This window comes from Eubalaena glacialis, chromosome 11, assembly GCF_028564815.1.
Source record: "Eubalaena glacialis isolate mEubGla1 chromosome 11, mEubGla1.1.hap2.+ XY, whole genome shotgun sequence".
In the NCBI taxonomy this organism is placed as follows: Eukaryota; Metazoa; Chordata; class Mammalia; order Artiodactyla; family Balaenidae; genus Eubalaena; species Eubalaena glacialis.
In genome coordinates this window covers 116,848,524-116,863,369 of record NC_083726.1, presented here as the reverse complement: position 1 = coordinate 116,863,369, position 14,846 = coordinate 116,848,524, and the positions used below count along the sequence as shown (strand labels likewise).

General features: G+C 56.1%; 1 protein-coding gene across 15 annotated transcripts in view; it reads left to right on the top strand.

Moving 5' to 3' along the window:
• Positions 1-14,846, top strand: part of MICAL3 (microtubule associated monooxygenase, calponin and LIM domain containing 3) — a 189,197-nt gene that overhangs the window by 130,331 nt on the left and 44,020 nt on the right. For all 15 annotated transcript variants that reach the window (XR_009702624.1, XM_061206117.1, XM_061206114.1 and 12 more), the window contains one exon: positions 706-793. Coding sequence is in view for 14 of the 15 variants with exons in the window: in XM_061206117.1 (XP_061062100.1) it covers positions 706-793 (88 nt within the window). In the remaining variant the exon portion in view is untranslated. The remainder of the gene's footprint in view (positions 1-705; positions 794-14,846) is intronic.

The window sequence follows — 14,846 nt, the reverse complement described above, 5'->3', positions numbered from 1 at the left end:
ACGGGGGCGGGGGGGGGGCAGCAGGTGCTGTTTCAGTGCGATGACAGGTCAGGGTGTGGCCAGCAGGCCCTGAACGGCCACTGCATTGCCTTTCCTGTGAGTGGGAGGGCCTGAGAGATGGTCACAGTCCGGTATGGGGAGGGAGCATCTTTTCAAGCCTAATCTAATGTTGGGTTTCAGTAAGGTAATGTTCCAGGACCACCTGAGTTGGATTTGGAAGACCATGTCAGACCTTCTCTTCTGCTTACTGTGTAAAAAAAGCCTTTTGCCTTTGAAAATCTCACCTTTCCTGAGAGGAGGACACCGGAAAAGGACTTGACTAGAAATAAATGCTCTGCAGCCAATTCCTTGAACTTTCTATATTCTGGGAATTACTTATCTAAGAACCTTCTTTTTTAAAAAAAAAAAAAAGTGAGTGTAATCAGCTCCCGCATCTGTCTTTCCAAGTGAGCTGTATATTCTCTCCACTCTGTGGTGGTGCCCTGTGGGCGTGCAGTTGACTGATGCTTCCAGGAGGTCCTCTGCGGACTGCAGAGAGCCTGTGGGGGAAGGGACGTGAGGTGCCTGCGACTCCCGCGTGAAGTGTGCCCTGGCGCAGCTCTGGGTTTCCTGGTGAGGGCAGCAGACTGGCAGCCAGACGTCATTGTCTCCTGAGATGTGGGTGCTTCACTCAGTCACTCTTCCTCTTCTTGTGGACTTTCCTAGGAGGCCAGGGGACCCCTGCAGGACGGCCCCGCTGCAGACACCAACGGACGGCCCAGCACCAGTGCCAGCCCTGCCGAGAGAACTCCAGGTAGCCTCACTTCCTTGTTTGGCTGGGTGGCGCGTCACTCTCTCGGCCTCTGTGACAAGGCCAAGGGGATGAGCCAGCACCTCCAAAGCAACATTTCTTCAATTGGGCATCAGGTGGCCCAAAACCCTCTGGACTCCTTTTTCATGTGCCAGCTGCTTGCATTCGGAGTTCCCTTTCTCTATGGCCTGTCGGAGGTGCTGGTACAAATCAGAGGGGAGTTTCACTGGCCGACCGTGAGCCAGTAGGGGCGCTGTCTGGTGAGCGGCGTCACCCAGGCTTCGGTACCGTCTATTCAGAATCTCAAATTTTTATTGCTGGAGTCCTGGGACCTGCCCACATCCATCAGATACCCCAGGGGTTGGCCCAGGCCCTGTCTAGGGAACAGGAGTTCAAAACAGGCTGCTTTTAGCACTGACCCAAGTGATGACCCAGGGCAGCAGGGCCTTCTTGTAGTCCCTCGCTGTGGGCTCCTTGGATAGAGCGTAGAATTGTGAAAAGGCCCCAAGGTCTGAATGTGTGTCCCCCTGAACTGGACAGCCTCCGTCCTCTTCCCTGCTCAGGTGTCTAGGTGAGCTGCCTCTGCTCTCCCACCTCACCTGTAACCACTGCAGGACATGCCCTGTCCTGGTCATTTTGGGGCATTTGAACTCCTAATGAGGACCAGGCCCTAATTGGTCCCTCTTTCACTAACCGCTTCCTGTGTCAGGAGGTGAGTGCCACTACCCCACAACTAAAAACACATTTATTCTGGTCTCGAAGGTCAGGAGAAGGAAGGGCTCATGGGCACCAGACTTCTTGTGAAGAACTGTGTTTTTTTCCTTAAAATCGCCTCTCCCTACTCCCTGCCAAACTAGCCTGTGACGTGTGTCCACAGTTCCACAGACGTGGGTGGTCCTGATGCCCTGCACAGCCCCGACAGGTCACAGCCCACAGTCACTGTAGCCAGTCGGAGAGGAAGTCGTCAGGGCCCTGTTTTCACCTGTCACAAGTTTCTTCCCTTCAGAGCAAGTAGGTCTCAAGCAGCCATTTACAAACTCACAGAAATCACCATATTGAAAACTAAAGATTATCAGCTAAGGCCAGAAACTATGGAGAGGGAGTTGGTAGTGGAATTTCCAAAATGGGAGAAGAGAAAAATTATCCACTCAGCCTTCAAATGGGAGGTTAGCAGAGTTGCTCCTTCGCCCGTGCTCCGGAACTGACGCAGGCCCCGTGGTGTTGCTCTGGGGCAGGAGGGTGTCCCAGACGCTGGGCAGTGCCCCCGGGTGCAGTGGCTGGAGCTTAGGGGAACTCAGCTTCTGCTACTACGTGTGCCTGAAAAAATCTAGCCAAGTTTTTAAGTGCCCTGCAGATTGGACCAATATTTTATAGCCATGTTTAAGCTATGAATGACTTGGTACCCTTTGAGCCCCTTTATAATCTGTCTTTTCCAAGAAGTGCTGATGGCCCTTGCAACAGGGGAGCTGGTAGAGACAGGGCGTGTGCCTTTGAGCAGGTGAGAACCACCTGGGTGCTCAGCAGCCATCTAAGACGTTCGGCTCTCTTTGTGGGCATCTGAAGAAGAGCGAAGCCAGTGGAGGTCAGGCCATTCCTGAGCCAAGGTCGTGCACTCTGTCCGGTTCAGTTTGCCGTCTGACTGCCTGCTGTGAAAGCATAGTGGGCTTCAGGTTTTTAGGAGCTGTGGAGAATTAAGGGTTCCATAGAGAAGAGGAACATTCTGTGAAGCAGGGAGAGAAGATGAGAGCTGGGGTTGTGGTGACAGAATCAAAGTCCTGAGGACCTTCTTGATTCTGAAGGTGATGCGCCTGTCACAGCATGAGGGGTTCAAGATGTGAAGCCCAGTTGGAGGTGCCCTGTGGGCAGTGGCAAGGCCAGCACCCGGGGCCGCTGGGGTCCAGTGAGTACCTGCCTCTGGAGGCTCGAGCTTTCCGAGAGCGCGGCTCCGAGTGTGGACGTGCCCCAGAGCACCAGCACTTTCCCTTCATAGACGAGGAGCAGGATCATGGCTGTATGTTACAGTTGGCAGGAAATTGATTTCTTTTTCTCCTTTAATAAGGATTTCCTTCTTTAAATCCCAAACTAGAGCTTTGAGTGGTTAACTAGAACTTCCTTTTGAAAAGCTTCAGAACAACTCAGGTGTTTCGGGGCTCCAGGAAGTGTGCTGCGGACGGCAGCGGTCAGGCAGGTTCCGGGCACGTCCCCTGGGCTGCACTCTGAGCAGAGCGAGTCGTACGCGGGGCGCGGTTCACGCCCCAGATCCGCGTCCCCCAGGTCGCCGGTCTGGAGGAGCCGCGACTGTGGTTGGCACTGCTCTGCGCCCCCCCTTTCGTCTGTGGCATTTCCCTCTTTTCCCTTATGTTCTTCTCCGCTTACACCAAAATGACTGCTGTTGCCAAAAAAACAGACACAACCCGCGAGTTAGAACCTGGTCCGGCGTCATCTGTCTCTGGGCCCCTGGCCTGCGGCTGCTGCCTGATTTAGCATCTTTGTTTGTAATGTGCTTTTAATGTAGAAACCCTCTTTGCTGTTCTCAACATCAGTAAGTGCTTTGTTTCCAAGCTTCTTATATTTAGTGCTGCAGGTCAGTGGACCTGGCACAGATTTTCTTACCCTGGCCTCATAGTACCTGCCCTGACTTGAGGAAACATTTGGATAACAACAGGCAGAGAAAGAAAACCCCCAGTGGAATGTTTTGCCCTTGAATACAAGACCCTCAGTTGAAGGTTTTTAGATCCTTTTTTCATCCAGAGGAATCCCCTTTACACCTCACATAGTGGGTAACCAGAACTGAAGCGTACAGGCATGGGGTATCATAGGGAACAGAAGAGCTTTGCTTCCAGTACAGGTGACAGACATGGGATGGGAGAAAGGCTTCATTGTCTGTCGTCTTATGGAAAGATGATCTTAACATAAAAGGCTGCCTCGCTGTGGCTGGTGCAGGCCGCGTCCCCAGACACACTTGCACGGTCACCCTTGGGTTCCATAGTTTGGATGCTGAATGAGCCATTAGGAAATGCAGGCATTTCCCACACCAGCTAGAATAGCCATGCGCGGTACGATCCTGGGTTCCTGCCGTCAGGAGGAAGTTACGAGATCTTCCCACTGCTTCCCAAGCCCTCTTCCCTTATAGGCATTTCTGGAAAAACTATTAGAAAAGCAAAGAGAATTCCGAATCCAGCTTCACTGTCCAACCCCACCCCAAGAGTCCGAGTAGGCGGTGATGTGTGAACACTTACATATATACACACATGTGTTTGCACTGGCTTAGTTTCATATCTACAAGTACACGTTTATATGTTGTGGCCTAAGTGGCAATAAGAATACTAGTGAAGCTTCCCCAAGCTTCTTGTCCCTTGGCTCTGGCTTACACTGGGGACCGTGCCACTGACCTGGCTTAGTGTTCCCATCGGGCTCTGGGGAGAGCAGAACAGCCAGGCCCCCCGGGGGAGGTGGGCACCGGGGGCAAGTGTCCCCGGACATGAGCAGTGCACACTCCCCACCCCAGAAAGGTGACTTAGACAAAGCAGGGAGCAGGGCTCTCGCTCAGGAACCCCAGGGGACCGCGTCGCTTCCAGGCGCGGGTCTGTTAGCACAGCTCCCTGCTGTCTCTTGGTGTTTAGTGTGTCTGTAGGACAGTGGAATCCTTAGTCTCTCCTGAAAGGGGCCTCAGCATGGCCTTGAAGGCCTGGCCAGTGAGTTAAGGGGTTCTGCACCCACTTTTCCTGATGCGTTAAGCTTGGGGTGGAGGGCGGAGGCAGGCAGCAGGCGGGTCCCCAGGCGTGGTACGGAGGCCAGAGCTGTGCCAGGGACGGTGCACCTGTCCGTCTCCGGCCTTCCTGCCGTGAAGCCTCGCCTTTGCCTTCGTCTCTAGCCTGTGCTGTTGTGCGTTTTGGTGTGTTTCTTTGTGAGTTGTTTTTATTTAATTGTGTAACTTTGTTTTTCCGTTATTGTGAAACTAAGGTGTTGTGCTTTTAATTTTTTTTAACAAGTGTTACCGTTCTTATTTAAGAGAATAAATTCCAAACAATCTTCAGGTTTCTGAGTATTTCTTTTCCTCCGCTTTTTCCTGATTGGAGGGTGGGGAGGGGTCGCTCAGGCAGGTCTCAGGAGTGGGCGTGAAACCACGGTGCCTCAGGATTCTCACTCCTGGGCTGGGCTCGGGAGAGAACGTAGGTGTATTAAAATGGGGAAACAGGGTGTTTATACCTAAAATACAGGTTCCCATTAGCGGAAGGGCCCCTGTTTGGGGGGGGGCATGGTGGAAGACATTTTGCTTCCTTGCGTGGAGGAAGATGCCACCTGTGTCCCCCATTCCGTCATCCCGCATGTGGGCCCTGAGGCGGGAGCAGGTGAAGGAAAAAGCTCTCCGTGGAGCCTGCCTCTGCCTGAGCCCGGGCCGTGCCCTCCTCTTTCCGACTAGCTGGTGCCGTGGGGACCGGAGCGCTTGGGCGCCTCTTCGCTGCCTTGAGGCTTTCGCCTGCGTCAGGGACGGTCCTTGCTCTGTCCTCCCAGCTCTGTCTGTTTCTGTGACCTGGACACAGAGGCAGGGGGTCCAGTTCTGCTTGGCTGCTCGAGCCTGGAGGGCTGAGCGCCCTTCTCACACACACTGTGACCTTGGCAGCGGGGCCTCTGGTGCCGGCTGGCCCGCCGACCACAGGGGCACAGCCGTTTGGGTGCTGAATGGGGCCAGGAGAGGGCACGTCGGAGGGGGGCGCTCAGCGCCAGTCTGCACCCACCGTGCTCTAGGCGATGGCGGCCTGGTGTGAAGCGGCCTCCCGGCCTCGCCTCCACCCGGCGGCCCCCTTGGGTCCCTGCGCGGCCACAGCACCATCACTGGGTTGGGAGTTGGTCCCGGCAGGGAGAGCGCCTGCCTCTCCCGGCCTGCTCGCCGCCCTCTCCCTTCTCTGAAATCAGTCAGTCGGGTCTGTCCTGGGCCCTGCAGAAGGCTGGGAGAAAAAAAGAGTCGGGCTGAAGACCCTGGAGAGCTCCCTTTGGGTCGAGTTTCTTTCTGAAACTTGAAGCCCATTCTCTTTTTTTCTCACCGGTTCCCTGGCCCTTTCCTCACTGGGACACTGCCCAGGAGGGCTCCTGCGTGCAACGGGGACACAGGAAGCAGTGAGAATGGGCTGCCCTCTGTTCCCGTCCTGTCCCCTGAGGGACCCACTGAAGACAAGCCCCCGCTTGGGCCTTGCTGGGGTGTAATAGCCAGCAGACAGCTTCAGGAAGACTCCTCCCCAAATGCCAGGCCCTTTCACAGAGCTCTACAACCTCACCAAGACTCCAAAACCAGGCCTTACCTGGCACCTCAGATCCAGCCAAGCATCCAGCAAGTGCCAGCAAGTAGATCCATCCTAAGGGCCTGCGGGGAGAAGGCGTGCGTGCTGGGGTAACGCCTCTTGCTCCACAGTTGCTCTGGGGGCAGGGGATGGGGGAGGCGAGGCTTTGCTCCAAGAAGGACAGTGGGTGAGAGGTTGAGTCGCCCCTACACCCAAGCCAAGCAAACCTGACCTCGCCCTTGATGGTGTCCACAGGTGAGGTCAGACTGCCCCCATCACTCACAGAGGGGCGTTGGCATAAAGGGCAGTTTGGGGATACCTTCCAGCAGAAGGGGGTCCGGGGCCCCACCTCTGCCTACTAAGAACAGGCTCCTGGGGCCATGCTAGTGATTGCTAGAAAAATCCTTAAAATTGAGTCAGAATTTCTGTTGCCTCTTACGTGTTCTTTACCTCTATTTCTGTACTCACCAGCTCGCCGTGACTGTGCATTAATCGTATGAAACTGTCCCTAGTATGAGTCCCTATTCTGTACTTCTGTAAAATGTCAGGGTTATTTCCACTGTGTCACTGTTGTTTCATAGTGTCCTTGCCTGGAATTGTAGGTCTTTGGTGGTTATTTTGTGTTAAGGGGCCCCGGTCACCGGAAGAGCTCGGGCCCTGCAATTCAGGCACCTGCTTGCTTCTCTGCGGTTCCTGCGCCCCGGGTCCTGGTGTGACTGGGCCTCCATCACAGCTGACTCCCCAAGAAAGGGGGCCCCTGCAGACCTGTGCTGCCAGACGGGGGTCGGGGCTCCGGAAGGACCTGGGCCTCAAACACAAGACGAAATCGGGGCTGTTTCAGTGCAGAGGCCTAAATAAACATGTTTTCATTCAGTTCTCGTGTTCTTTCAAGGTAGTAAAGCCGGGCATCAGTGGAAGTGAGTTCCTGAGAGTGTGATCCTCCTGGTACTTTGTGGCTGCTCAGAGATCAGACCTAAAAAGTGTGATTAGGGACCTGAGGGCAGAGAGTCTGTAAGACGCCTGAGCTCAACCTGGTGCCGAAGGAGAACAGCTGATGTTGTCACAATACGGTTGTAATAGCCTGTTTATTCTTGTTCCCCTGTTTCCTAGAACTGAGTCAGGATCTAGAAAGACCAGGCTGGAGAGACCAGCTGTAAAATTTCCCTCCCACCATTTGCCACCAGCAGACTTACCTGGGTTAGTACGTTCTTCCTCTAGAAGAGAAAGCTCTGCCCTAGGTTCTGTCTCCTGTGAATTACTCTAAACCTGCCTGCCTTCAGTGGGGCGTCAGCATTGCTGGAGGCCCGGGAACACAGGGATCCGGGTGCGGGGAAGGCAGCCCCAGTGGAGGCTCTGGGCCCTGGGGCGACGGGGCTTGGCCAGCTGCCTGCGGGAAGGGCCAGAGTCTTGCTGCCCTCGGGGGCTGCTGAGAGCCGACAGCCGTGCTCCGGGCGGCTGCAAATACCACGCCAAGGGGCCGTCGTGTTTACAACCGGGAGAGCCCCCACCTCTGCTGGAGTCTCCCTCAGATAGAAATAGGGAGTGAAACTCGAAGTGTGCTCACTGCTGTCAGTCTCCCCCAAGCGTTTATACTGGTGAATCTGCCCTTGGGGCTGATGTCACACGAACTCATAGAGAACGACTCAGGAAGACGCGTTATGGGGTACAGCTAGTGTGTAGCACTTACTGTGTGCCAGGCACTGTCCAGACGCCTCCTGTGTACGCATCCCTCATCTAATCACACCGTAGGCTGTGAGGAAGGTAGCATTTTGCAGACTGGATCGAGGCCCCGTGACTGACCCAGGCAGGGGCGGGTGGAGTCTGTACAGGACGCGCACAGTGCCACCCCCTCCACTCCCTCGTCCTCCAGCCTCAGCTTGTCCGCACGGGGCAGCGGGAAGAGAGCTGCGTGTCGGCTCCACCAAGATGACTTTCTAAAAACACGCACGAACGCCTGTGTCATCCGTGAATGTGCATTTGGTTATTTCCAGGAAATACGTGTCCCCAGATTTTTAGCGGTGACCCCCAGGGCTGGGAATGTGCCTTTGCAAAGAGGGTAGATTCGAGAGCAAAGGGTTTCATCACTGGTATGTGAAGGGGGAGATCAGAAGAGACGGAGGAGGAGAATATTGGTGTTGAATCGACTGCTTTTCATTTTCTCCGTATCAGGACTCTTTGATCAGTTCAAACGATACCAAGCCTAAAGTCGTGCTATTAAGATGTCCCTCCACATGGAAGCTCCCTGTCAGTCTGGAGGAGCCGGGCTTGTGCCCCGGGACGATGTTCAGTGCTGCTCTCGGGCGACAGTCTCGCTACTTCTGACTTGTACGCCTGTTGCTTATTTCTCCTCTACGCTCGCATTTTATCACACTTCTCTAAGAGGCCCCGGGGATGGTGGAGCTGACGGTTTCCTTCTCTTACTACTGATGCTTTACAGCTGCCATTCGCAGTAGTTGCCTGGCTTGGCCCTGGGTGGGGTTGGCAGAGGAGAGGGAGAGATGAGGGCCTGCCTCTTTCTGTCCTGACACTTTGAGCAGAATCACCCGTGACAGGAGTTAAACACGGCCGTCCTTACCTGTCGGAGTTTGGGCCGCTCCAGACTCCACTCACGTTAAATGACGCTGAAATCCGGGCTAAGCGTGCATGTCACTGCAGTGAGCATTTTGGGTTCTGCCGTGTTGGATCAACTTGGGTTGGGCACAGAAGCAGCTCGGGAGGCCTGAGCACGTCCAGGCCCAGCCTCGGGCAGGCGTGTCATGACGGGCCCTGCAAGCTCACAGAGGATCTTTTTGGAAAATGGAAAAAGAAGAGAGTTGGGGATGCGGAGAAAGAAGCAGTGTTTTTCCCCGTCGTGTTTCCACGTCTGCTTTTCTCCCTGGATTTAGTGAGCGGGCCTTCTGACGTACCTGTCAGCCTCCAGCCCCTGGCCTCTGTCCCCAGGCCCCACGCCGGAGGGCCGGGCGGGTGGATGGGGGACGGCGGGACAGGCAGCATCTCCGTGAGAGAGAGACTGCTCCGTACCGAAGGACAGTGAAGGGCGGGGCATGTCCGCCTGGCACGCGGACTGTGTGCCCCACATGGCCCTTCCCGACGGGCCCTCCACGCGCTGCCCTCCGAGGTTCAGGACGCCTCACTCTGGTGGCAGCATCACTGCTCTGTCCTAATGACTTTGTCCATTGGGCCGCGGTCCAGCATCTGGTGTGCTGGTTGGCCTGATCAGTGAGAGGTGGGAGATAGTCTGCTGTGATTTCCAGGCAGGGCTCTCGGGCTCAGCACTGTTGACGTTTGGACGGATAGTTCTTTGTTGTGTGTTGTTGGCTGTTTGCGGTATCCCTGGCCTCTTCCCACCGGATCTCAGGACACCCCCCTTCCCAGGTTGTGACCTTGCCAGGTGATCCCAGAGGAAAAGATCACCTGGTTGACCACCACCATTCTAGACTGAAGTCAGGAGAAGTAAGGACAGGCCCTAAATGTAAAATTAGCCTCCATTTGATTGTTCCCTGTAGGAGACCAGGGAAGAGAGTGCGTGAGGACAAAGCAAGTGATACAGACCATACTGGACAGCAGTGGCCTGCCCGCCCCTGTTAGGTTGTGGGCACACGCCTCCCAGCATGTGACGCTGTGTACACGTCGGCAGCCGTGCCGGTACTGTGTGTGCTGTCAGACGCCGAGGAAATGTTTTAGAACAGGAGTCCATTTTCCTGAACCACAGTGAATCGCCCTGTGCCCCAGACTGTGCTCATCTTCTGAGGTGACCACAGCCTCGGAGAGCAGAGCTGGGTCTAAAGGGAACAAGCACAGATCTTGAAGAGAAGATGCAGCCTGTTGTCCTTGCTGAATTCGGTCATTCATCTCGCTGAGCCTCAGTTTCCCCATCTATTAAGACCACAAAATGGAAAAAAGGCTCCCTGCTGCTCTACTTCATAAGGTTGTTGTCAAGAGCAAATAAGCTGAAACGTGTGGAAACCCGTTTATTTAAAAGGATTACAGGAATATCAACTATGATCATTGGTGGAGATTCCAGAAAATGCTGGCATAATCAGAGTGAGAGTGAGTTAGGGTTATTTCTGCTGACTGGGCGATGCATCCTGGGGGGTTAGGACTGGACGGCCTGCTGGGATGTGTTCCCAGCCAGCAGAGATTTGGGGAAACAGAACAGTGAGGAGGGCTGGCCGTGTCTGGTCCTGAGACAGTGGGTGTTGAATCTCTGAAGGGCTTGGCTAAATTTGGCCTTGCTTGTTTCTCAGCCTGCGTGGATGGGCTGTGAGGTCACCTGCTAACTCCACGACACCCTGGGGGCTCTTCACTGTAGCAACAGAAGGAAAGCAGTCCTGGATGGGTTGACATTAAGCTGAACTTCAGCACCCACGTGAGAGTCAGAGGACTGTGCAGGACTATAGCTTCTCTTAGGCAGAGCTAGGGTTACACGTGGGCCTAGGGACGGTGTGGCTCCCCACAAGCCCCCAGGGGCTCCGAGCCACCTCCCGGCCTAGAGTCAGCACAGGGACAGTGCTTCGTGGGTGCCCGGCTGGCCGCTGGAGAGGGCTCTGAACTCCCAGCACCAGCCGTGCAGGCCCCCATGCCCGGACGTCTCAGGGACCGGCTGACAGATAAGAGCGCAGGTGTGACGGGGCCGAGGTGCGCCTCAGGTGGTGCTTGTGGGCATTGCTGGAGGAGCTTGGCTCCTTTCCCACAACAGATCTACGGTGCCTGAGGGGAGGCCGTTGCGGAGATGCTGTCTTTGGAAGGAGCCTGTCACAGAGTAGAGGGCCTTTCGTCGTGAGGTGGGTTTGTCCCTGTTGATCGTTGGATTATGGGCAGGGCCTCGCTTCCCACCTTCTGCGGCTCAGAGGCCAAGCCAGCTCTGGGGCTGTGCAGCTGGCCCCCCGAGAGCCCCTCGCAGCCAGCTTGGGACGCACTCTGGACTGAAGTGCCCCGGAGGGGAGGGGTGCAGTCTAAATGCGCATCTTGGGAAAAGCTCATCATCTTGCAGTGCCTGGCGGGCAGACTCGTGGTCCTTCTCTGCCTTCCCACCTCTCCCCTCCGCGTGCTCGTACAGGTCTGGTCTTCCAGTGAGCGAGATGCTCCCTGGAGCTCAGCTCTCCACGGTGAAGCGAGGACATGCGTTTTAGGACATCAGGTCGTTTGAGATGGTGTCTTTTCAGAGCCTTCCTCCGTGGAGTCTTGTAGGATGTTGGCATCTCCATAGGAATTTCTCTGTCCCGGGTGCTAAGGGAACGGCTACTGTCTTCACAGAGGTGGTGTTCCTGCCTCTTCTTGGGGCCTGGAACAGTATCGAGCTCCTTGAGACACGCAGAGGCCCTCAGTGTTGTGTGTCAAGATGAGGAAACCGAGACCAGATTATGTCCAACCAATTCCTTAAAAGTCTAGTGAAGTGTTGCTGTAGTTCAGATACAGGCTGAGACCTTCCATCTTGATTGTTTATTCAAGACGCTTTACTGAACACCTGCTCTGCCACACTGACGGCACCAGAGCCACAGAAGGCCGGGAGAGCCCTCTGCAGCGGACCCTCCAGTTTGGGGTGCGCTCAGGAGGTGGATGGTGTGATGAAGGCGTGCTAGAGCCCTGGGGGTGCAGAGGGGCCAGCAGCAGCAGGCAGCGGGAGGAGCAGAGGGCCAGGCTGGGCTGACCTGTGGGCCATCCTTATCTTTACCCACCTCTTATTAAGATTTCAGAGGCTAGCCCCACGAGCGGGCTGGTGGACAGGTCCCTTACCTTGAGCTGCAGGGACCCTCCTGATCTGCCGGCCGCACCCATGGCTCCTGTGTGTGCACAAGTGTGTGGATGTGGGCGGCCAGGTGGGAACAGCAGAATGGCAGCTAGAGCTCAGCTCTGTGGGATTTAAGAGAAAACACAGCAGACCCCAGCGCTTTCGACAGCAGAGAGGTGGCCTTTCTGCGGGGTGACCCAGCTGACTGTTAAGGGTCAAGTCGAGTTTCATCTGTGAGATATTTCAACACATGAAAGATCTGTTATCAAGAGAGCTACACGAAGCCCTGGTAAGGTGTTTTTTTTATGGAGACTCGGGTACGTGCCTTAAAAGAGACCTCTTTGCCTCGGCCAGATAGAGTGACATGTGCCAGGATTTCCACCTGCCAAAAAGACACCTTTGGGAGATGTTGTACTATTGGCAGCAAAAGTCACGTAATGTTAGAAAACTAACATAACGGCAAAAGTTGCCTGGGATCCTGCAGACGGGGAGCCAAGGGCTGTGGCGATGGACGAGCCCCTCAGCTTCCTGAGGGGACTCTGCGGGCTGCAGGCTTCCCCCTCCCGCCTGGTGGGTTTCCTGGGACAGTTCTGACTTGTCCCTGTTGCGTTTCCCCTCCTCGGCCTCTCGGTCACTGCCCGACTCTTGGTAATTCAGTATCTCCCCCTCGCGTCCGCGTGACCTGCTTTTCTCTGTGCCCCACGTGAGCACGCGGTCCCCCTGGACGACGACGAGACGGTGGGTGTGGAGGGGCAGTTAGCGATCCCGTCCCTTGCTGCACAGCCACATGGCCCCGGATGCCATCCGGGACCGGTCTCCTAGGGCCTGTGGACATCAGAACCCTGGGTGGTAATAGCGCTGGCAGCGCCCAGCGGCTGGGCGTGCAGCCCACGTCACAGTCCTGACTCAGCGGGTCGTCCCTGTTCCTTCATCACCTGCTTCCCGAGCAAAGGAGCATCTGACACCCTCCTGTCCTGTGACCTCGGGACATGCTGTGAACCCCACCCCCTGCCAGCAGGAAACCACAGAAGAGTCTGTCGGAGGGTCCACGCGCAGGGGCCGGAGTCACCTCACCGAGGCAGTGCTTGGAAACTCCTTCCTTTGGCCTCCAGAACCAAAGCACCGGCGAAGTGTGCGGTGTCCTCCAGAGGGAGAAATCACCGTGCGAGGCCTCAGGCGTGCGGCCGGCCCAGCAGAGTCTGCTGAGGCCCAAACCAGCTGTCCCGGTGCCCTTCTGAGAAGGCCTTGGAAGCAGCCCCAGTGAGCCTTTCCCCCACGGTGGGCCTCCTCCTCCTCCTCCCGCAGACACCAGACCCCACCGTCCCGCTGGACGGGAGCGGTGACGGGGTCCCGGGCAGAGCTGCCGCCCGCTCCTCGGACAGCTGAGTGGAAGTGAGGTGAGAGGAGTGGGCTGGTCCCCAGGCTGGTTCTTGGCTGCGGGGCCTCCGGGCAGCTCACATCACGGGGCCCCTCTCGAAGGCAGTGCCCCACAGAGGCAGCTGTCTCTGGTCCGGACAGCGGTCCTGTCCTGGGGTGGCCATGCGTTGCTGCAGAACTGCAGCAGGGACCCCCTCGCAGCCCCGTGAGGACGGGGGCTCCTCGTGAGGAGGGCGCCCTCTCCCCCAGGGTGATTTCACGCGTGTTGCCAAGGGCTTTGGCAGCGCTCGTCCGTCAGCTGAGAGCAGGTTCTCCCGCGAGGAAAATACTTCCTTGAGGATGACGTATGGAGCTCACACAGGCAGTGACTGTCCCAGAGCAGGGCCCGTCGTTCAGGCTCAGAGCCTTTCTCTTATTTAGGGTGCCACCCAGATCCTGGAGCTGTTTCCCTTTGGTCTGTGGAGCTGGAATTGGCCTCCAGTGACCTGAGATCTGCTTGCCTGGACTTAGGGAACAGTCAGCCTAGGAATGATCCCAAATCCCTCGTCCCACTTTCAGCTGGGAAGCCCCTGTGTGTTGCCGCATGAAAAGCATGTGACGTGGAGAGGCCGGGGGTCTTGGCCTGACCCTGCTGGTTCACTCTGATTTTCCAGACTGCCCTTCCGCAGCCTCTGCTCTCCTGGGCTCCTCCGTAGCTGACGAGACAGCGAGGACCCGGGGGCGGCAGGTAGGCGTCCTCTGTCTGTCACGGTGTCAGAACCACTGCCAAGGCCTCCTCCACCATCACTTCCTTCAGTGTCTTAATTTATCATCACCGTCCAGTTAATCTGGCAAATGGCCCTTTGCTCAGGACAGAGAATCAAGGATGCTGATTTTGTTGATTTTTTGTTTGTTTGTTTTAATTTCCCATGACATTTTAAGGTTATGGCCCAGGAATGCTAAGCATATTTTGGCAGTTGGTGAGTTTGGGGTACTTGCCGAGCATCCTCTGAGTGCCACCTTCCCGTTGGGAAAACGGCCTCCATGGGGACCCGGCCCTGAGGGAACGTCCTGCTTTCCCTGGTCGCTGAAAGTGGGTGGAGACCAGAGGGGCCTGGGGCCTGACCAGTGAGTGACTCCACTCCTCCCGCCTTTTACAAAGTCTCCAGTGGGTATGTCTTAGGCTTCACGGCCCACAGCCTCCTCTCTGTGGGGACTGATGTGTGAATGATCTGAGTGTTTCTGGCTTCGTTTTGGTTGGTTGTGGCCAAGCCCAGTATTAAATTAACATTTCCCCTCCCCAAAGCCCTGGACTCTGGACTTGGAGTTGGATGATCCCCTGCTCTACGCAGCCTGTGGAAACCCCAGAGAATTGACGCTGGGAGGCGGGCAGGATGTCATTCCAGACGCCAGACGCTCTGCTCCAGGTCATTTCCATGGAGTCTCTGTCCTTCGTCATGAAGGTCACGGTGGGGAGGAGATCGTGGTGAAGACGCCCCTGCGGGGGAAGGCAGAGCAGGACTCCAAGGAAACGCGCCTTGGCGGCAGCACGCCAGGCCTCTGAGCGGACGCTGTGCTCCTGGGACTCGGGTCTTGGCCGCACCGCTCACCAGCTGTGTGACCTTGGGCAGCTGACTTACTGCCTCTGAACCTTGGTGATCTCATTTGCAAACTGTTACCTACCTTAAAG